Source organism: Pundamilia nyererei, unplaced genomic scaffold (assembly GCF_000239375.1).
Source record: "Pundamilia nyererei isolate P.nyererei 1_Seehausen unplaced genomic scaffold, PunNye1.0 scaffold00028, whole genome shotgun sequence".
Classification (NCBI taxonomy): Eukaryota; Metazoa; Chordata; class Actinopteri; order Cichliformes; family Cichlidae; genus Pundamilia; species Pundamilia nyererei.
Window position 1 is genome coordinate 2061231 of NW_005187429.1, and position 21983 is coordinate 2083213.

The window sequence follows — 21983 nt, forward strand, 5'->3', positions numbered from 1 at the left end:
GGGGGGGGGGAGATCAGGACATGCTGAAATGCCGAAACAAATGAATGTTTGCCAGAAGAAATTACTTACACGACTAACTTAATATCAAAATAGCTAATGAATAACTTTCTGTCAATCATCTTAGAAATTAATGAGAGATCAGTTTTGGTGCAGGTAACACAAGTACAAAGGAAGTGATAGGCACCAAGAATAACACAGAAAAGCCACGCAACCGAAAAAGATCTGTAAAGAGGTTTGAAAGGCCTCTCTAGTGAGCTCCTGACTCTTGTTCTCACACCTAATCTTCCTAAACTCTGGATCCTTTAATAACCATTCAATAACAAAAATAAACAATCAACAAGAAAAAAAATTAAACAAGAACTGGGAAAGTTGGGGAGCCAGAGACAGTCAAGCCATTTTATAAGCGTAGAAGAGAAGAAAAATAACTCACAGTCAGCTGCAGTGAAGTTGGGCAAAGAGTCGTAACTCTTCTCACTGTTCATAATATCCTGGAGGTGGAAAGAAAAAAAGAGGAGAAAGGAGAAAAAAAGAAGAATTAAACTAATTTTGTTCTCCCCTTTCTATGTCCCCTGTCTCTGATTAATAACAGGATTAGCAGATCTGAGCAGCCGTGCTAATTTCGACTCCAAGTTTTCATTAAGTGCTTAAGATGGATTATCAGAATATGACATAGCCTTTGGCAATTTAGTGGTCACAACTAAAGCTCAGTCAAGTTTGGTTTAGCGTGCAGCAGAAAGTGGGTGAAACCCCTCTCAGTGAGCTGAAAAATAAATGCTGTTCCTTTATGTGTATTTATAGGTTAGGTAAAAGAACATTAGCCACATCTGTCCTATGAAATGGGAAGTACACTAAATGTGGAACAATCGAATGTGACAGTTGGTATCTGCACACAGAGTTGTGGTAATGGAAATACATCTGAGAGCAGGCTGTATAAAGGAATTACACCAACTATGTAGTCAGCCACAAAATTGAAGTAATTCAATTACAAATGCATTATTTTCCATCTCCAGTCCCATGAACACAAGAGCTCAGTCTTTGCAATCTAAATGAAAATGCCAAAAGTCAAGGAGAACCCTTCTCCCTGACAGACCGGTTCTCTCTGCTTTATCAGTGAGTTTGAGCTGTCGTGCAGGCAAAGCTCAGACTGACTGCAGAGCAAACAGCAAAGATTTTTCCCGGGTGTGTTTGCCCTGGGATCAATCCTGTGCATGGCCCTGAGCTGGTAGATGAGCCTTTACTAGACGCTGACTGACACCTAGTGCCTGACTGATGACAGATCTGGGGAACATAGGAAACATAGCATATTCCTCCCTAAAGCTACACAATGTCTTATGACGTCCTTAATCTTACCTTTTAGGTTAAAAATGAACAAACACACAATCATTCTAACCAATGACAATACACCCATTTATCCTTTATGCAAGGTGACCATAATAATCCAGCACATCTACTCAGGTGTACCAAACAATGCCGTATACTCGTACTATTCATGCAACAAAAGCACACTGAACTAAACAGCTGGGAGCTGTGAAAAGCTCAGATCCCTCTACTTGTATTGGTCTTTTGGAGTCCTTGTTTTGTCCCTGCAGTTCCTGCATTCATTCCCAGGGATGCCAAAAACTGAAGACATTGTTCATTTTAAATGAACAGAGACTGCATGTTTCCAGTCAATTAGAAAACCTTTGCCGTTGAACAATAAGTATGTCTGCTCTGTTCCTCTGGGTTTACCTGCCCCATCGTTCTAAAACCAACGGGAACTGACAGAACGACAGATGTTCAGGTATACGAGAGGCTGTTCACAGAGATTATGATAATGGGAGCAAAGTTAATGCTCTGGTATTGCACTCTTCAACGCAGCATGAGTTGCTTACCTCCATGATTCCTATGTAATACGAGAACGGGGTGACTCGTAGCCCTTTGACCATGATGTCAGACAGGTGGTAGGGGTACAGCATCAGGTGGTCCCGGCTGTACTTCAGAAGCTCCTCATAATATTTGCGCTCATCCTTCCTCACGTGGCGCACTGCTCAGAAAACAAACAGCAGTCAGAGTGTACATACAGAAACGATCTCTCTACATCAACATCACATCTAAAGTGATTCGATGTAATACATAATGCACTTTATTATACAGGTACATACACATGTTTAGCCACTGTATGATTATTAACAGTACAAGTATTTTCAGTTGTATATTACCTTTTCGGGTCAAATATGAAGGATAATCCTATGATCAACACCAAAAGCAGAACAAAACATGGACAGAGCTAATAAGACATCACCCACAGGTGAGTGGAGTCCCATTTTTAACCCGTGTGCTTCCTGTTTTTGCTGTAACTTTTTTGAAACCTGACATAATGAGTGAAAGTTAGTTCTAAATGGGAACCAGAGGACACTGCATGCTCACTCGCTAACTGACAAGCAGGATCCAATAGCCGTGCCCTGGTTTATCCTCCTAATTATCACCATAATTTACAAAATAAACTTTGTGTTTTGCTGAATTTGCTTTGAAAGCAGAGAGTGGGATTACAGTTCCATCAGAGAAGTGTTTACTGAGGTCACAGAGCCATGAACCTTAGTGCTGTTTTCCCATAGACTTTTATGAAATCAGAAGTCTTACTGCAATGATAAAATAGCACTGGGGTATGTTTCTCTGCAAGGTGATATGGTGAGAAAGTTTTTGCCCATCATCAAGCACTCTCTGGTGGGGTTATATTTATCCTGCCACAAACCACTGTCTGTCTATTAATCTAACACTCAAACATCATGTAGCTCACCCTGTATGTTTGTATGTTTACCCCTGCTGAATGTGTCTGTGTGTGTGTGTGTGTGTGTGTGGGGGGGGGGATAATATTGCTCACCTAGGTTATTGCGGAATCGCAGCTGGTTGCGGATGCTGTACAGGAGCACTTGCTTCTCATACTCGCGCTGAGAGTTCCCCAAACTCTGCAGAGAAAGGAAAATGCCCAGGTCAACCACATTAATGTGTCAGGGGATGAAACCAAACAGGGCCTCTTTTAAACCTCCTGTTCTCCAGCTGTCTGTGAAATATTTTTCCATACTGGAATATTTCCTGCTATTAGATGTGATGTCATATGTGTTGAGAAACGTGTGAAACCACATTAACTGCAAAGATGCAATGAGGGATTTGAATTATTTGACACAGGCTAAGAGGTAGGTAATAAAGCAAGAAGCATCGTCTTGTGCTTGATTTTGGTAGCACATACCTACAGCATACTTTTAGTTACTTACAAGGCCAATACACCGGTTGGTATTGGACCAATAATGACCTTAAGTAGATCAGATATCAGCAATGACCTGTCTGATCCTCAATGGACAGTTTATGTGTCATGATGTAATCCACAGGTTTTAGAGCCACAGTAGCGCCTGGATTCATGATAACTCACACAAAAAATGAGAAGAGATATTTTAAATTAAAGGAAAATTAACAATGGAATTGGGGCATAAGCTTAATATTGTATCTAAAGCTGTTTTGAGCGAGAGAAAACTTGTTATATTGTGCACATCAGGCCAGATGTGTACACCAGGGGCCCCTGGAGTCTCACTGTTTCTGATGAGTAATCCAACTTTTCAGAGGGTGTATGAGGATGCAGCAGCTCAAACTGCTCATCCACCCACCTCCTCTTCACCGAGACATGTTGGCGTAGTGGCACAAGAAGAGAAGGGGGGATCATGCATTTGACTGACTAACTGTAACAGCACATTTCAATAGCATTAAATGCACCAGGCACAAATACGTAAAAGCCGTATCTGCAGGTGACATACACGCTCTAAAATCATGTGGTGCCCCCACCCCCACCCAATCAAACAAACTGTCATGTGATGCCAGTGTGGCTTCAGTAGCTGGAGTGTAATGATGGTCAGTTATGGCTCCGGCTGGATGGTGAAGCCCTGCAGAGGACGGGGAGCGAGCAGTGCGACACTGACAGCTGCCAGTATGACAGAGAGCAGCCCCGGTGACATTGACAGGTTCCCCTTGCGGTGTCCCCCCTCTCTCCGTGCCCACAGGAAACGTTAAAAGTCGGTACCTGTTTGACGTTAGCTGGGAGCTTGTTCCACGGGTAATTCTGCCTGATGTGAAATTCCACGTCCGTGTTCATCGCTAGCTAGCTAGCTGGCTACAAGTAGAATTCCTCGAGACGATCGGAAACGGGCTCTCGGGAAAGTCCACGGTGACCTCGCCCCCCCCGGACACCCAGCAACCGAGCGAAGGGACCCCCGGTTTGAGGAGAATTTTTTTTTCTCCAGCGGTTATTTTCCTTCACAATAAACCGTAACTTCCTTGTTGTATTTTCGAAAGAGCCGTTCGTCACGCTCGTGGCTACTTTCGTCACTTCCTGTTGAGGAGTGACCGTGGACCTGAATGGAGCAGGAGAGAGCGGAGTTTCAAATGAGAGATGATGTTAGCGCCGTCCAAATCAATGGTTTATCTTAAAGTGCGATTATTACTGCATTATTTTTAGTATTTTTAGCACATGTGGAGCATTTTCCACCCCCACGGCAGCCTGTTTTAATCCTAATGAAGACGTGAAGCCAAAAAGTCAGGGCCGGTCTGACTGACTGGATGGGCCACTTTGACTGGGGGGGCATCCCAATGACATTTTGGGATGGGCCTCCATCTCCCAAAGCCTGTCCATATCACTGATGATGCAGAAAAGATATTCTTTTGTTTGAGGGAAAAGTCTAAGGAATAGTCTAAGCCTGCAGGGCTCTGCATGTTTTTGGAATCCTGCTCAAACTGGAGTAAATATTATATATGTCTGTAGGCTATGAGCATATTTTTCACACTCATACTGTGAGTATTTGCATTTAGTGTGGGTCAAAATATTGATACAGCAGTATCTTATTATTGCTTCCACTGTATTAGCTGGGAGTGGGGGTGGGGGGGGGGTCAAAAGAGGTTATTATTTAACTGAGACATTATTGAAATATAAAATTTATGATAATACACACAAACTTAGATATTTTGATGTAGCATATAATGATACTATTGGTGTTGATAAATGGTCTGGTACATGTATGTTTATATTATTTCTAACCAATTTCAGTACTCATAACACTTTTTTCTACAAGTCTCCCCTGTGTATCTAACATTCAGATTCACAAACCGTCGGCAAAATGTTGTCATAGTATCATTGTCCCACTTATGAGCAACTCTAGCTTCACAGAAAGACAATACAATAAAACACAGTGCAATACTTGCAGATAAATGTGGTTAAAAACATAAATTATCGCCTCTAATCTCTTGTTCTACATGATTGTCAGGTTTGCATCTGCACAACTCTGGATTGATGTGGATTTAACTACACAGTCATCTTTAACACAGGGCATTATAATTAGCTTAAGTAGCTGGAAATGCTGCCATCGTTTTCCTGTCAGACATAAAAGTGCAAAGCCAAAATGATCTGTTAAAACACTTCTATCACCTGAGCTAATTTTTTGGAAAAGAAATTCATTCATTTTTTAGGTCCCCCAATCTGTCTTTCTCTCATTTTCACACCATAAAAAATCCTTTAGTGTGATAATATATCTTCTGTCCCAGTAGGTCTGTTATCATATCTTTATTCTGGTCAGAAAATATATACAGTATATTTTAATATTTCAGTGAGTGGTTAATGTGATCATTGTTCAGCAGTGGAAACAAAAGCAAAATTCAGGTTTGAAGCCGGTATGATTAACTAAAAATAGAAAATCATAAATCTGTCCCTGCACCCTGACCTGGAGCTTTTACGAGTTGTTTTTTGTTTGATTTGCAGTTTTGTTCTTACAGGAATCCGACGTGTAAGCATGAAACTATCACTTAGTGACTGGTGACTCAGTGTAAGATTTCACTGCAACACCAAAGTGGCTTCTGCTCTTGGGTCATGATATCTGGCTTGCTGACAGCTCACTTTCTTGCAGCTATGTCATTCAATCTGCCTGCATGTAACTTCAGTTCCCTGTCATATGCCGCTAAGCAAACATGACAGTAATTCATCTGCCTGGCAGACAACCGGCATAACTCCATGGAGTGCAGAAAGGGGCTGCAGATTGAGAATCCTCATGACATTATAGCTCACAGATAATATAAGGAAAAGAAGGTTTAAATGTCTCTGTAAAGTCACACAAGACTGATTTGAAAAAATATCACAAGAGGCTCAATCTGATCTCTGAAAGAAAGGAAATCTTTGCACCCTATTTCTGTAACCGTGTTCCCCAGCCTTCTCTGGCGTGTGATCTCTTAAAATAAAGCGTTGTCTACTTGTGAAACACCTCATCTAAGGCTACAGTATGATATAAAAGCTGTGAAAACACACATTGTTTCTAAACTAGAAGCATAGAGGTGGAAGAATAGTGTTTCTTTTTTTGAATTAAATATACATTTTTAAAAATATACTGTTAAAGTTCTTCATAGTCTCAAGGCTTTAATGTGCAGGGGCTAAAGTGGAATTTAACAGCAAGGGGAAGCCTAAGTATGATCTGCTGTAGCCATGCAACAGCAAACAATGACTCACCTTAAAATAAATACCAAACCTGATTACTACTGTGAGCTGCAGAGGACATTTTTGCTTTGTGAACAGCGATCAGACCTTCTGTAACCCTGAGCTTTTCTCCTCTGCTTGTGTTTAATGTAAATAATAAAAAAGAAAGGAAACAAACTGTCAACTTTATTTACATTTCAAACCATCTCACATGATGTCTTCTCACAGCAGCAGCAGCTTGTTTTATTAAGTAATGTCTAATAATCAATTTTTAAAAATTTCTTACAACAGCTATTCTTTATGTACTGATCATGTAATTCCTCTAGAGACAGTACTTATTATTGTAAGACTCATTCACACTCTGAGTACACACAGGGGGGTCACAAAAAGTGATTAACTAATAAACTGCTTGTAATTTTATGAGCCTCACAGTTAACTCTCCACCTGCTAAAGCACTGAGGTCCAGGCCTCAACTTTCAGAGTCACCGATCGCTATCAACAAAACATTTCTCTGTAATGTATTCTGTGCTTTCAAATTTGCATGTATTTTTGAAACTAGTACATGCTCATGCTAGTAAGTTTTGGTCCGTTTGTGTTGTTTTTAAAGTGATATACTTAATCACAAAGAGAGAAGTTTTTTTTAAAAATAGACTGGCAGATGTTTATGTACTAAAAATGAGTGACTGTAGCCCGTTGCTAGGTGATTGCCAGGCATGTAGTTTAGCTTTTGTGGATTTATTTCACGATGTACTGTCGTGAAATAAAAAAGAGAAAAGAATGGTTTCATAAGATGCTACAGGTGCACAAATGCTACAAAACAGGTAGCCTGCATTTTTTATGCATCATTTTATACATAATTAAACTTTGGGAATAGAAATTAGATGTTACTGATGCAAAATAAAAAATTATATGACACTTTTATAACCTCTTAGAGATGCATAACTGCTAATAATAGGTCATTTTGGCCAGTTGCTATGTGGTTGTCAGGCAACATAATGACATCATTACACATAATTCAGCCTTTTTGGATAGAAATTAGATGTTACTGATGCAAAATAAAAATTATATGACACTTTTATAAGGTGTTATAGGTGCATAAATGCCAGTAATGGGTCATTTTAGCCATCATGTTGCCAAGCTAAGTGGTTGCTTGGCAACATGATGACCTCATGATATCTGATATAAATGTGGACCTCCACGTTTGGTTGCTCAACTCTTAAAGGTATGGCAAATACTTCTTGATGATTTGACACACACAGTGCAACGAGTTAACTGTCAAACGGGTGATTAATAGCAACAGTGGTCACGTCCAGTTGTGCACGTTCATGGACACTAACAGAAACACCACCACACCTTGAAAACTGAGCCCAGTTCTTACAGCTGTTTCTCCTGATCAAAGTGGCCCATCAGCACCGTTCTATATTTGACTACATCCTGGGTTACACACATGAGGAAGGGGGAAGAGGAGGAGGAGAGATGAACTTGGACGGCACTAGAAGACGGACAAGGGTTAGCAGCTCGGGGACACTTTGATGAAAGACCAGCCTGGGTGGGAACAATGCCTGAGTCAGGACCCTGTGATGGTTCCCCTTCCTGCGGCTATTGTAAACACTCCCTCCACTGGACCCTGGCTGAGTTGTTAAGCTGGCAGCTGGGTACCAAACAGCGCTGTGTCACATGAGAGGCCCGGCTGGAGTCACAGTGGCCCAGGATACTATTCTTAGCTGTAGGAATGTACACAGTGGCCTCATGGCAATCTCCACAGCGCCTAACTGGAAACCCTTCCCTGAGTCACTACCCATTTTCTCTCTGGGTAATGCTTAAACTGTCTTTCATTTGGAATTAATCCTTTTTTTCTGTCAAGACTGACGACTTTGGATAATATTGGTCCTCCGAGGACAGGAGGTAAGGGCTGAGCTAATCACAGATACTGCTGATGAACTGGAATCATCTTGTTCACACAGATGTTTGTCTCAAACTCCTCAGTTTAACTCCAGTTTTATTATTAAATCTTCAAATGTGAAATTTCTTTTATATATTAGCATAACTCTTAGTTAAGAATCTATATTTTCTGGTTAAAACGTTTCCTCTTGTTTATTGGGCATTTAAAGGAGTGAGTCATTGCATTTTATGACATTTCTTTATTTAGACTGGAAATGTTTCTCAAAAATATGATGCCATGCTATAAACTGTCTGTTAAAAGTGTAATAATTTAAGCTGCATACATGATCAATTCATCACCATCACCACTGTTGACTAAGTGATTAAGGTGCAGATGGATTATTTTTAAATTCAGATGCAGTTTATCATGAGAGGTTCTGCAGCTCCACCAGCAGCTCTTGTTTGAAGTCTGAGTTAAAACTCCCAGTCGTGAAATGCCACTCACAGCTATTAGCATTTAATAATATACAATAATGATTAGTGGTCTAAATATATCAGACAGGCTGGACCATGTAAGTGGGAGTAAATCGGTAGCTGGCACGGAGATGATTTGAAGACTTAATGTTGCTAATAGCCCAATGAAATTCATGCTCTTTAAACAATAGGATCACCACAAACCCTCCAGCCAGAGAGAGACACACTGGGACTAAGAGAGAAAACATGACATATAGAAAAAATAACAAGAGAGACTGTGAGGCCAGTCCAGAGAGAGATGGGTTGCAGAGACAAACACAGATGGTCCGCTGATACAGTTCTGTTTATGTTAGTGATGATGGGCAGCTTGATTACTGAAATAAGCCCTAATGGCACACGAATCCTGTGAGATCATTTAGACAGGATTTGGAACAGAAATCTGTGTCAGTCATTCACATTAAAGACAGCTGCTACGTGGGAGGTTTAAGAGTTTGAGAGGAGACGAATAAGTGAAAGGCTTTGTTATGAACCAGATCACACGGTTTTCGAAGCATGCATGATTAGGTTGTTGCAAATACAAATTTATTAAAATCACACTTGTGAATCTAATTGGTGCACTTTGTGGAGCTCATGAATAAAGAATATTAGAGAGGAGGATGGATGGAGAACGGTTAGTAAATCAGGAAGGAGAGGATTAGAAAGGAGGAAATGAGGGCAGCTATCACGGTCCTGGAGAGTGAGAGGATGACTGAGCAATGGAGAAGAAGTGTACTGGTACTGATTTTCAAGAACAAGGGTTACAGAGGGATGAAGCTGATGAGACGGACTATGAAGATCGAGGAAAGACTTGTTGGAGCTAGGATAAGAAGAGATGTGAGGATCAGTGAGCAGCAGTATGGCTTCATGCTGAGAAAGAGCTCTACAGATGTGAAGCAGAGGTGTAGCGGTCGGAAGGAGTTGCACCGTGTCTTTGTGGAGCTAAAGAAAGCATATGAAAGGAGCAGCAGACATGTATGAGGTCACCGGTGACATGTATGGTAGGAGTGAATGATGGTTTCAAGGTGGGGGTGGGATGAGGGATTGGTTTTGTGTCCCTTCTCGCTTGCAGTGGTGTTGGACAGGTTGACAGATGAAGTCAGTTCATGAGCTATGATGTTTCCAGATGACATTGTGATGTGTAGTGAGAGGAGGGAGCAGGTGGAAAAGAGCCTGGAGAGGTGGAGGTATGCACTGGAGAGAAGAGGAACGAAAGTCAGGAGGAGCAAAACAGAATAATGTGTGTGGATGAGAGGGAGACGGATGTAACAGTGAAGCTGTGTAAAAGGTCATGAATGTGGATGAGTTTAAAAACCTGGGGTCAGCCATCCAAAGCAACAGACAGTGCTCAAGAGAGGTGAAGAAGAGTGTGAAGGCGGGGTGGAGTGGGTGGAGACGAGTGTCAGGTGTGATTTGTGACAGAAGAGTGAAGTGAAGGTTTACAAGATGGTAGTGAGACCTGCTGTGATGTTTAGTGTGGAAATGGTGGCAAAAACAAAGAGACAGGAGACTGGGCTGAAGGTGGCAGGGTAAAGATGTCAATATTTTCACTGGGACTGACCAGAAATCAGAGGGACAGCTCAGGTAGAGCAGTTTAGAGACAAAGCTAGAGGTGCAAGGCTGAGATGGTTTGGACACGTGCAGAGGAGGAGGGACACTGGATATATTAGGAATACATGAGGAAAAGAGGAAAAACAAAAATGTTTGATGGATGTAGTGAAGGACATGGTTAGTGTGACAGAGGAGGATGGTACACAGAGAGTAAGATGCAAGCAAATTTTAAAAACAGTGGTCGTCACTAATATTTATGTAGATCATCACATCACACATCATCAGCATAGTCGGTCATCCACTTTCTCCCATTGGAAAACAAAAATACGACATCAGTCACAAAATGATTCCTGCTTTGTCATCCCTTGTGCAGAATGGCCACCAGACCACAAGATGTTTTCTCTTTCAAAGATGCTGAACTTCCCTCTCACCTGCTCGCAAAGCTCAACGTCCTCCGGCAGGAGCGTATCCTGACGGACGTCCTGCTCTGCACTGAACACCAGGAGATCCCCTGCCACAGGAACGTCCTGGTGTCCAGCAGCCCGTACTTCCGCGCCATGTTCTGCAGTAACTTTCTGGAGAGCAGCCAGGCCCGCGTGAATCTGAAGGGAATCTCTTCAAATGTGCTCATTGGCATTGTGGACTATGTTTATACGGGCTGCATCACCATCACCATGGACATTGTGCTCCCACTCATGCAGGCAGCTTCCATGCTTCATTACGGAAGCCTCTTTGAAGCCTGCTCTGTGTTCCTCCAGGAGCAGCTGAGCCCGGAAAACTGCCTGAGCATGATCCGACTGTCTGAGATACTTCACTGTGAGAGCTTGAAGGAGAGGGCCAAGGAGATGGCTGTGAGGTCCTTCTCTGATGTGGCCGCTACAGAAGATTTCTGTGAGTTGTCTCTCCCAGAGCTCATGTGTTACCTAGAAGACGACCGACTTTGTGCTGAGGAGGAACAAGTGTTTGAGACCCTGCTGGCGTGGATCCACCATGACCCGTTCTCACGGAGGGGCGCAATCCACGATCTCTTCAAGAAAGTCCGTCTGCGCTACATCCACCCAACTTACCTCTTCCAGTTCATTGCCAATGATCCACTGGTGCAGAGCTCCAGCCTTTGCACTGAGATAATCGAGTCAGTCCGTCGCCTTATGCTTACAGTCAGCGCCAAGTGCAGCCGTGAGCTGAAGCCTCTGTGGACCACACCGAGACGTTATACCTGCAGAGAAACACTGGTGGTAGTTGGAGGACGCAAAAACAACGAACAGACTTCAAGGGAAGCGTTACTCTATGACGAAAGGACTCAGCGTTGGCAGTGGTTGGCCAAGCTCCCCTTGCGCCTCTACAAAGCTGCTTATGTGTGCATTCACAGTATCCTCTACGTCCTCGGCGGGCTCAGCCTCTGCATGGCATCAGGCGACAGCTCGGTCAGCGCTACAGTTTACACACTCTCCCTCAAAACCAACCAGTGGAGGACTGCCGAGCCCATGCTGGAGCCACGATATGCCCACCAAAGCGTCTCATACCTGCACTTTATTTTTGTGTTAGGAGGCATCGGTGTAGATAAGCGCATCTCTCAGTCAGTAGAGAGGTATAACAGTATGTTTAACCAGTGGGAGGCCATGGCACCCATGCCCACAGCCGTGCTTCATCCAGCTGTTGCAGCCAGTGATCAGAAGATCTATGTTTTTGGAGGGGAGGACGCCATGCAGAACCCAGTCAGGCTGATTCAGGTAAGGAAGGCTTCAGTCAAAGTTAGCATTCAGTGAAGAACAGCCTGCGATGCTCAGGAAATCCAAAAAGGCTGATTGATGGTGTTTGTGCTGTTACACAGGTGTATCACATCGCTCGCAATCTGTGGTCCAAATTAGAGACAAGGACTGTGAAAAATGTTTGTGCTCCCGCCGCCGTCATAGACGACAAGATCTATATCATAGGAGGTAAGGACGCATTTTTACTTTCAAAAAACTGAGAAAAAAATGTTGTTCTCGGCAGCTGTTTTACGCTAAAATATGGACTATATATAATATATTGCCTATAATATAGTTTGACTCATATTTCGACCTGCTTGGTCGACTTTGGGATTTGTTTACTATATGTAATTTACTATGACTTACCAACCATCTAATCTCCAGGGTACACCACGCGAATGATTGCCTACGACACCAAAGCCAACAAATTCTTCAAGTGTGAGAACCTGAAGGAGCGACGAATGCATCACAGTGCTACAGTGATCAACGGCAAGATCTACGTCACAGGTGGACGCATCCTGAATGGCCACGACGTCATCGAGGACTCGGACTGCTTCGAGTGCTACGACCCAAAAACAGACGTTTGGACCTCTAAAGGTTCTCTGCCATACAAGCTGTTCGACCACGGCTCTCTCCCACTAGTCTGCGTTTCCAACAGACCAAACCCACCATGACCCACCATCTAATCACGGCTTGCTCCTTTTTATTGTAATCTCCACCTGCCCTTTGCCATTATTTATTGGCTTCTAACAGAAATGGGAAACCATGTCAGAGTGACACCATTCTTTCACGCAGCTCAGTAAAGCGGCATTTAAGGTCGGGCTGACTTTCATCTGCATCAGAGAAGAAGAGCTCAGCTGGCATGCAGAGGTGTCATTTCTAAGCACCTGGGGCGGAAGTGAACCGAGAACCCCAGAAACGATGAGAGGCAGCTACTCGGACACGTATGTAATCCAAACAGCTCTTTAAAAGCTGTTTCCGCAGATGGATACACTTGTATAAAGCAAACTAAATTGTGTTAATACTGTATTTTCCAAGATATTTGAACACAGCCTGTCACTCTGCAGGGCAGCTGCACTTAACTCTTGACAAAACTGAAACTGGTTAAATAATTTGCACTTTATAGGTCAAAAAATAATACATTCCTTCTTGACCCTGATGTGTATCAGAGGGAACTGATTAATGAGAATAAGGGCTACTGCAAAGTTGTACTTGCTCTGATGTTTGGTGAAGTTTTGCAAAGAAGAACTTTTTTTTTCTTTATTCCAGTCTTGGGGGGTTGATTTTCAGTTAAAACCCAACAAAGTTTGTTCTGTTTTTAAGATGTCTGCTTAAAACATGGCAGAACCAGTATGCAAAGATGTGACGTTTTGGATCAGTCCAAGATCTGTGAGCAAATATTTCAATGGTGGTTTACATTCATATTTCACTGTGCATGCAAATGTCGTTAGATAAAGACAACCTGTGGCCTGCTGTGAGCGGCCATGAGTAAAAAATGTTGTTAGAGATACTTTTTGTGTGTTTACAGGCTACATCAGACTGCAGGGGCAACCTAAAGGTGATCTGACATAATCACACCAACTGATCTGGAATTCATTTTTTTATTCATTTGGGAAATCATAGTCATACAAAGAAATCCTTACCTGTCAAGACTTTGATTGCCATTACATCCCTCTGTGTCCTGCAGCCCTCTTGTCCCTCATGGAGCATGCATTCAGTGTTTTGCTCCAGCCCTTGGTAGCTCCATTGTTGGACAATTTGTGGTATACATCTTAATGTTTGAGACTTTCTCACGAATCAACTGAACAATGCATTGCTGCTACTTGCACATTAAGAGACTTCCTCTTTATTTTTGTATGCGGTATTACTTGTACGATGTGCATAAATGTTGTGCTTATGTACTAAAGAGAGAGTCAAACTTCTCATTTGTTGCATTGATTCTTTCTGCGCATAAAAACAGATCAGCTGTGGCAAAATCGCATCTTAGTTCAGCTTATCGGTCTTCATTTTGAGCAGGCTCGTAATTTGCCTGCAGACTAGCTGAGTCACGACCCCCTCGTGCATGAGGGAACACCATCAATGCAGAAACATGTTCCGGTTGTCAGGTGACACATTTTCTCTCCGTACATCATTAAACACCAGTGCAAAACCCATTAAAATATTGGGATGTTCCTGGAATGTAGTGAATGCATTTCTTTATGTGAGTGTCAACCTCTTGACCCTTCAGGGCACATTCTCCTCATGCAGAGCGTCTGGTATGAAGGCTTCATATCCGGTTACCACTGCCCCCCTGAGAGGCTCACTGTTTGCAAGGTATATGGCCTACTTAAAACTAGCCCTCCAGCAAAGCTGACCTTAGGGGAAGAGATTTGGGATCAGATTTCACTCTTACGCTTTAATGCTTGTCCATTAGTGTTAGTGGAAATGCTGAAACTTGCCTACAAGCACTAACCAAATGGAAATTTCATCACTGTCTCTGAGTTAAATGGCTCCTTGTTAGCCTGGTCCCTCTAAATGCCTCTCTGTAACCCTGTGTGAATGCATTCAACAACTCGTGCTTGCAAAATGAGCTTAATGTCTAAACTCAAAATGCTGAATCCACCAACGCAGTGACTTTTCTGATTATGTCACCGGCAGTCACGTGCTTGGCTCAGTCAAACAGAGCAGAATGTAAGAAAGCCCAGTGAAACCTTCCACTGAGCTGCTGCTCACACAGCCTTCTCAGATTGTTTACAGACTCTGTGTTTGCTCAATACCTTTCCATAGATACCAGTGTGTGAGGGTCACCCTTAAGGGAGGCTGTGGCCTGGGCAGGTTATTTTCAGTATCTGTTACTAACCCATTAAGGGGTAGCATATCATTGCCTATTCTGTGTGTCTCCATAAACACACACAGTGACTGCAGCAAGAAGAATTATATACATTTATATATATGACTGACATGCTTCATGTAAAATCCATCATTGAAGTCACTGAAGTGCAGACTTTCAGCTTTAGTTTATTGGGTTTAACAAATGTATTCTATTAACAGTTCCCCATTTTCAGAGTCTCAGAATTAATAGATTAAACTAACATAATTTTAATTATAAGGATTGTTTTAAATATTTAATATCTGTAAACTCCACCAGATGTGCTGCATTTCTTGCCTTGACATCCTCTGCCTCTTTACTTTAGCATTCAGTCACTAAAAAGCTGCTTTCCTGAGAGGAGCTCCGGTGAGTGATTTGGCCACATGTTGTGGTTTGCCATTTACTTTGGGTTGCTTTTAATTTGTGAAGCTTTGTCCAGTTAGTTTTGTGGCATTTGTCTAAATCTGAGCAGAGTATAGCTCTGTACACTTCATAATTCGTCCAGCTGCTTCAATCAGCAGTCATATTATGTATACACCGTGGCGGTCGCAGCGGTAGCCCATGCCATAAAATTACCTCGACCAGGTGTATTATGCATGAGCGGTTTCTCTCCTTCTCCATACTTTTCTCTTCCCATTTTCCAGCTTCATCTTGGTGTCACCGGAACAAAGAATGTTTCTTGGACTGTGCAGGATGTTTTCTAGCAAATCTGGACTTCCTGTTCTTGAGTGTAATCAGTGGTTTGCTCCTCAAGAGTGTTCTTGACTCGGTCAGAGGTTATTTGCGTTTCTTAACCATGAAAACAATTCTGTCATCATCTACTTCAGTGTTCTTACATGGTCTTTTAATATTGAATGCATTCCTTTTTGATTTGGCCAATTCAGAAATTTTGCCATCGCTTTGATGCGTCCCAGCATCTCATTGGACTTCATTTTTCAGTTAAATATTCAAAGCGAGTTCAACATTTGTTATCGGTCAATTGTTCAATTAATTTTAAGCTTCTGAAAATGGATGATGATACAAATGGTACAGAAAAAACTTGTGGATCTGTCTGCAATACAGATCCTTTACCACCTGATGTCCTCGTGTCTGCAGGCTGATGGAGAGGAAACCCGTTTCCATTTTTATTTTGCCTCTATCGCCCTCTGCTGCCTAACACAGGTTTGCACAGTGCTCTGTAAGCCTGCAGGCATATAAGGCTGAATTCTGTAACAGGGCAACAGAGTCAGACTTAAGAATCATGATGATTTTATTAGAATTTCCTTGATAAACACAAAAAAAAAAAAAAAAAAAAAAAAAAAGCACAGTACAGCATGCACACGTTCCTTTACAGATCTCTAAAATAAAACTTATCAGATGGACTATTTCATTGGAACATGGCATCATCGTCGAACAGCCTGGTTAAGATTTGTGTTCATTTTGTAACAACTTTTTTTACTCCCAAAACACACACTTTGAACACGTGTGAGACTGTGTGATTTGAAAAGGCTAAAATATTGGTAAAGGATGACAGTCCTATACTTAAAGTGCCTACATTCAATTCAGTGGTGTGTTTCTAGTGGATTCAGTAATTAGTCCTTCCGGTGAAGCAGCCAGAAGTCGCTCAAACACATTTTCATTCATGAACTGTGGGGAAAATGGCACTATGAACCCCCAAGAGGTGAAACAAAACATTATAAATCATAATCATTTAAGACATAAATGAACAAAAATAAACAATAAATTGATCCAGTAAAAGTGCTATTTGTGATTTAGAAGGGTATAACACTGAGAAGTTTATAAACTATACAAGAACAGAAATAAAACTTTATTATATTGACAGAAACATAATAACATTAATAATAATAGTAATAATAATAATAATAATAATAATAATAAACAACTTTTTCCAATAAAGAAACTCTTGAGGCAGAAATCCTAAAACGTGGTAAAATTATACTTTGTTACAGATTTATATTAAATCAAATTTTGGAACAGTTAAGATATACAACATGTACACACTCACGAACCCAACACGCCTGTGCTTCTATTGCCAGCCTGAATGGTGAGAAACCAAACCTTATGCACAGTAGGTCCGTAACTACAAAAGGCATTCAGAGAAAGAAATTACATTTTGGCACCAGGCACAGAATTGATTATACATTTAATTAAATACTAAAACCCACCCAGAAAAATAACCAGGCTATTTTTAACCCCTCAACGTGCTGTATCAGCCACATGAGATCATAGCAAATATACATTTAAACTGGCTTTTTTAAAAAAAGAAAAAAAAAAAAAAAGAAGAGATGTAACTTTTGGCATAAGTGTTGCTGGAAGAATCAGAGGGGCAGGGGACTGGCAGACATCTACCCCAGCAGACCTGACGGGAGGATCTACAGTGCATTTCTGTCAAAAGACAATCGTTTGTTCTTCCTGAGTGCTAGACGTAAACAGGAACTGGAAAACCTACTATGATTGGGCCTTTGAACTATTTACACGATACCACTGCACCTTTTGGCTTTCTGTGTCATTCGCTCCCACTCATCCTTACCCCGGTTCATGATGGTGACATCAGCAGCTCGATAACGTCACCCACATGCAGAAGCTCGGCTGCTCTCTGTGACCCACACTGCATCCCTCCTCTCAGCCAATCTGAGAGGAGGATGAAGTATCAGAAACTTTACTAGCTTTAGCTTGGAATGGACCGGCCACATGGTCACTTCTTAGCGAAACTCCACTTTATGTACACACATCACTGTGGGAGGGTTTTTTTTGTTTGTTTTGGAGTTTTTTGTTGTTTTTGTTGTTGTTTTATTTGTTTTTGTTTTTTTAATTGAATGACAAAGCTTAACTTAAAGTGCACCGACCAGTCCGATGTTCTACAACTCATTGATGGTTCGCTCCGAAGGCCTGAAGTTGACAGAGCTGGACGACGACATGTAGAACGACTGGGTTCTGCGATTGAGGCGGGCCCGCTTGGTGGCCACGCACAGGCTGCGCCTGCTGGAGGTGATGATCTCTGTGATGAACTTCTTGCAGTCCACACAGACCTCCATGGTGACCCAGTCCTCAGTGAGCTCCTTCGGCAGCTCTAGCTCATCCTGCGACCGCCCGTCTTTGCTGATGCTGTGCTTGGACAACCTAAACAGAGACAACTGAGTGAATATCTGTGCACACACAGGAAAGCAGTCGCAGCCACAACACGATGATGCCGCCGATTATTAAGTCACCTTCTGCGCAGACTGTGCCGGGTGTGCGCAGACCCAAACGGCTGCTTGTCTGGCTCAGCTGGGGCAGATGTGCCCGTGTCTTCTTTAACCACAGCACTGGGACCCAGAGAGTAGATAGGCAGTGTGGAATAGGGCTTAGACGGCAGCCGCATCTGAGGCAAAGAGATACAAAACAACTGAACTAAAAAGGGCTCAGGTAGGTCTTAAAGAATGAGTGTCAAATACTAAACTGATGTTTCAAGTAGCAGTTGACAGTCTCGTACCTTTTTCGAGCACTGGGAACACACAGGTCTGAAAGAAAAAAAAAAAAAAAAAAAAAAAAAACGATAAGCTGGAAATTCGTGAAAACCACTTCACTGATTTTGTACTGCACTCCTGTCAAACTGTCACTTAAAGCTTAAAACAGAAACTAATGCAGCAGAGCCAGAGAGACGAGCTCCTACAGTAGATAGTTTGGTTTCTTTAGTCTCGACTCAGACTTCTGCAGTGCAGAAAGCACTTTAAATAATGTACGCGTTTGAAGAAAAACAATGAAAGATGTAGAACTACTCATACGCATCCAGTAGATTTATCGACTAATGAAATACCAGCCAGGATGTGCTGGGCATGTGGCTGTTTGATATGAGGCCAATTGGGTATGTTTGGTACGTAAACAGGAAAACTATAAATTCGGGAATCAGTGTCAAATACAGACTTTGTTTAAATGTTGGAGTCTCCCTCTTTAAGTCGAGCTGTCCTTTTAACAGCGATTCAAATTACCTTTTGCAGAACTGGCAGGTGTAGGACCAGGTGAAGATGGAGAACCTTTTAATCCTGCAAGAAAAGCAAAGCTGGACAGGGGAGGACAAAAATTGAGGTGAGGAAGGTGCACTAGCGTTTCAAAATCAATGTGACAAATTATCAGTTTAAGAGAAAACCATAAGTTTACAGGTGGTTTTGTACCTTTCCTTTCTTGAGAGCGTTGTAGACTTCTTTGTATTGCTGAAACTTCTCCAGCTCGGCCTTGACGAGGACCTGCCTGATGTGCATCACCTCTTCCACCGTCAGAGCCAAACACTCCGCCGGATAACAGAACTCCTCCTGCGGGGGAAACATGCATCACATCATCAAACCATGCTCACAAACACACAGACAGTGATGTGTTTGACAAACCCAAACAAAAATGCCCCACTGCACACCACATCACCTAAACATGCAACGAGATGTGAGAATGGCAGTTTCACACCGCCGCTGTGAAAATAAATGCAGAACCTCCATGTGATGCAACACAACACCTCCCATGCTGGAACCACAACTCTAGGATTTCTTTACTTTAATCCAGATTTGCTTTATTCTCTGTCAAAAACACGTTTTGAGCTCCTGTTATTCACCAGATGTTTCCAAGGAAACAATCTGTAAGAGGATCCCCCATCATGGTGCCAGCTGAGCTCTCATCTGGAGTTTTACAAAAGAAGTCCACAGGGGGGAAAATGTCTCAGGGAGCACATCTACTGATCATCATCATTTACTGGGATTGAGTGCTTGTATAAGATCTGGCCTCATATATAATCTTCCCTGAGTTATTTTCAGTACGCCACAGATAGTTGCATTCACTCAAGCAGTTACAACACAAGGTCCCATTCATCTAAAAAACAAGCCGATTGAATTAGACGCCATTCAGGATGGTTCCCCCACACAGTGCTTGGAGGTGATACAATTTGATATTTTGCAGTAGTGGCGACATACCGAGCCCTGAGCGCCACTGCCGGCATCCACCTGACCAGCAGACAGAGGGAACAGGATATTTAAACAGAAGCAAGACCTTATATTCCAACGAGCTAATCACACACAGTACGCTCAGTAAAATTTAATACAAGAACTGCATGAACCCATTAGGTGGTCTGTCAGTTACAGCATCAGCTTACAGCCAACGTTGTTACAAAGCATAAAATCTAATAAAAAGATATACAAAAAAACTTCTGGATTACATCATCACATTCAAACATGCATGAGCACATAGGATTACTTAATTTTTAACAAATATATCTGGCTTGACATTTCATTTTTGATCTCAATGTACCCCTCAAAAGGAAGGCTGTTCACTGACATTGCAGCTTTCCTTTCAGTCCATTAAAATCCTTTCACACATCCGCTGTACTCACATAGACCTCGGTCTCTGCCAAATCCTAGTACAAAGCTTGTGTGCTGCCTCTTGCGCACACTATACGGCCAGCTCCCTCAACTAAACCACACAGAGTACATCCAGCAATAAAAAACAGCTTTGAAGAAGCCGGATACAGTGATAGGCTTTAGGCTGCATCTTCCAACCTTGATGGCATTCCTTTAAATCACTTTCTCCCTTGCGTGCATGCATGCATTCCTTAGTACTAATTGTTAGGATTAGTGGACATTGCAAATAAATAAATAAATAAATCGATAAACAGGAAATCGACCTAGTTACCTTGCCACTGGGATCCGTCATTAGCTGCAGCATTTGAAAATAAGAAATAATTTAAAGTGAGTCTTTGGAAGAAGATGGCTAATCAGAGTAAACATGTAAATGAGATATAACAGGAGTACGAGAAAGGGAAGGGATGCAACAAAGACCTGACTGTTCTACATTAACTAAAGAGCTTCAGCTTCTTATATGAATGAAGTTTGAGAGGGTGTTTTAAACCAGGGAAAAGCTGCACAGGCAGAAATCCCTCCCGCCAACTTCTGATGCACACTCAGTCATTTTGTTCTGGAAACAGGTCTGAAATAAGACAAACTGCTTAACTCAGAAAGAGAAACGAGGGTTACCCCTAGCAGGCATCTGAGGGAGAAAGAGTTAACATCCCAGTATTAATGAACAGTAACTTTTTATTCCAACTTTTAAAAGTGACTCATCAAAGATGTCTTAGATTAATCTCGTCACTGTTTGTCGTTTCTACTGTCAACTGGACAGATCTTAATGGAAACAACAGAATCAGCAACATTTGTCACTAATTATGAAAGATTCTGGAAAGGATTAGGGATCGAAGATTTAAAATATGAAGTTCTCTCTGTGAAAACCTTCTAATTCTTGACATGCATCACTGCAGACTTTTAAAAGTTGAGTCTGGCTTAATTAGAAGCTCTGGGTTTGGCAGTGTTGGAAAAAAAAAAAAGAAATACATAAATAGTGAGAATAAACCAACTTGACCTAAATCCTTTTCGTACAGCGCTGTCCTGTGCTTTCAATTAGGTCCATCAACTTCACTAGAATCATAGGACCAAGCTCAGAGTCAGAGAAAACCAGTGACCTCACTGCAAACCAATGGCCGGTCACAGGACAGGAGTAAATTCAACAGACGTATTGTACGTCTGGTGCTGTTAATCGATGTACCGGTAACCACAATAATGGGTTTCCATTCATTTTGATTAGCGAGGCTGATATTTCATCCAACTGACTGCATATTTCCAACTGGTGGGTCATGAACTGCTTTTATATTTACTTCTTTTTTTTTTTTTAATCATTTAGATGATAAAGATCTGTCATAAACAGAGTCCAATAGAAATAGCCTCCACAAGGTAACGTACCAAAGACTTTGAGCTCTGTCTGGATGGTGGTAAGAAAGGCCTGACGCTGGTAGGGGACTCCTTCTCGATAGAGTGCCGCCTCTGTGAAGATTGTCGCTTGTCTGGCTGTGGAGTGGCGGAGACAGGCAGGAACTTTGGAGCTGGAGACATGGGACACAAATATGCATGAAAAAGTCTGCCAGAGAGGGAACATTTAATTTGTGTAATACACTATG

At 42.0% G+C, this 21983-nt stretch overlaps 3 protein-coding genes across 10 annotated transcripts in view; 1 reads left to right on the forward strand and 2 right to left on the reverse strand.

Annotated features, from left to right (window-relative positions):
* fam91a1 (family with sequence similarity 91 member A1) overlaps positions 1–4397 on the reverse strand; it is a 25901-nt gene extending 21504 nt beyond the window's left edge. For both annotated transcript variants that reach the window (XM_005728379.2, XM_005728378.2), the window contains exons 1-4: positions 4049–4397; positions 2861–2945; positions 1872–2023; positions 431–488 (exon numbers count right to left, since the gene is read on the reverse strand). In XM_005728379.2, the coding sequence (XP_005728436.1) occupies positions 431–488; positions 1872–2023; positions 2861–2945; positions 4049–4120 (367 nt within the window). In that variant the 5' untranslated portion in view covers positions 4121–4397. The remainder of the gene's footprint in view (positions 1–430; positions 489–1871; positions 2024–2860; positions 2946–4048) is intronic.
* Positions 4398–8174: 3777 nt separating this feature from the next.
* On the forward strand, positions 8175–13994 carry klhl38a (kelch-like family member 38a). The gene is made up of 4 exons (XM_005728380.1): positions 8175–8386; positions 10797–12153; positions 12255–12360; positions 12556–13994. Exons 2-4 carry the CDS (start codon positions 10798–10800, stop codon positions 12843–12845), a joined length of 1752 nt encoding a protein of 583 aa, XP_005728437.1. The 5' UTR covers positions 8175–8386; position 10797; the 3' UTR covers positions 12846–13994.
* Positions 13995–16326: 2332 nt separating this feature from the next.
* spire1a (spire-type actin nucleation factor 1a) overlaps positions 16327–21983 on the reverse strand; it is a 36767-nt gene continuing 31110 nt past the window's right edge. For 3 of the 7 annotated variants that reach the window (XM_005728386.2, XM_005728384.2, XM_005728381.2), the window contains 8 exons: positions 21769–21908; positions 20669–20692; positions 19954–19983; positions 19171–19308; positions 18988–19058; positions 18492–18519; positions 18229–18380; positions 16327–18139 (listed from right to left, as the gene is read on the reverse strand). In XM_005728386.2, the coding sequence (XP_005728443.1) occupies positions 17878–18139; positions 18229–18380; positions 18492–18519; positions 18988–19058; positions 19171–19308; positions 19954–19983; positions 20669–20692; positions 21769–21908 (845 nt within the window). In that variant the 3' untranslated portion in view covers positions 16327–17877. The remainder of the gene's footprint in view (positions 18140–18228; positions 18381–18491; positions 18520–18987; positions 19059–19170; positions 19309–19953; positions 19984–20668; positions 20693–21768; positions 21909–21983) is intronic. The other 4 variants (XM_013909660.1, XM_005728385.2, XM_005728382.2 and 1 more) reach the window with 3 other exon arrangements.

Bases quoted from the DNA above. Each gene is read 5' to 3' on its own strand.
- klhl38a (XM_005728380.1), top strand. From the start codon at position 10,798: ATGGCCACCAGACCACAAGATGTTTTCTCTTTCAAAGATGCTGAACTT. The intron at 12,154-12,254 runs GTAAGGAAGGCT...GCTGTTACACAG, and splicing joins ACCCAGTCAGGCTGATTCAG to GTGTATCACATCGCTCGCAA. The intron at 12,361-12,555 runs GTAAGGACGCAT...TCTAATCTCCAG, and splicing joins CAAGATCTATATCATAGGAG to GGTACACCACGCGAATGATT.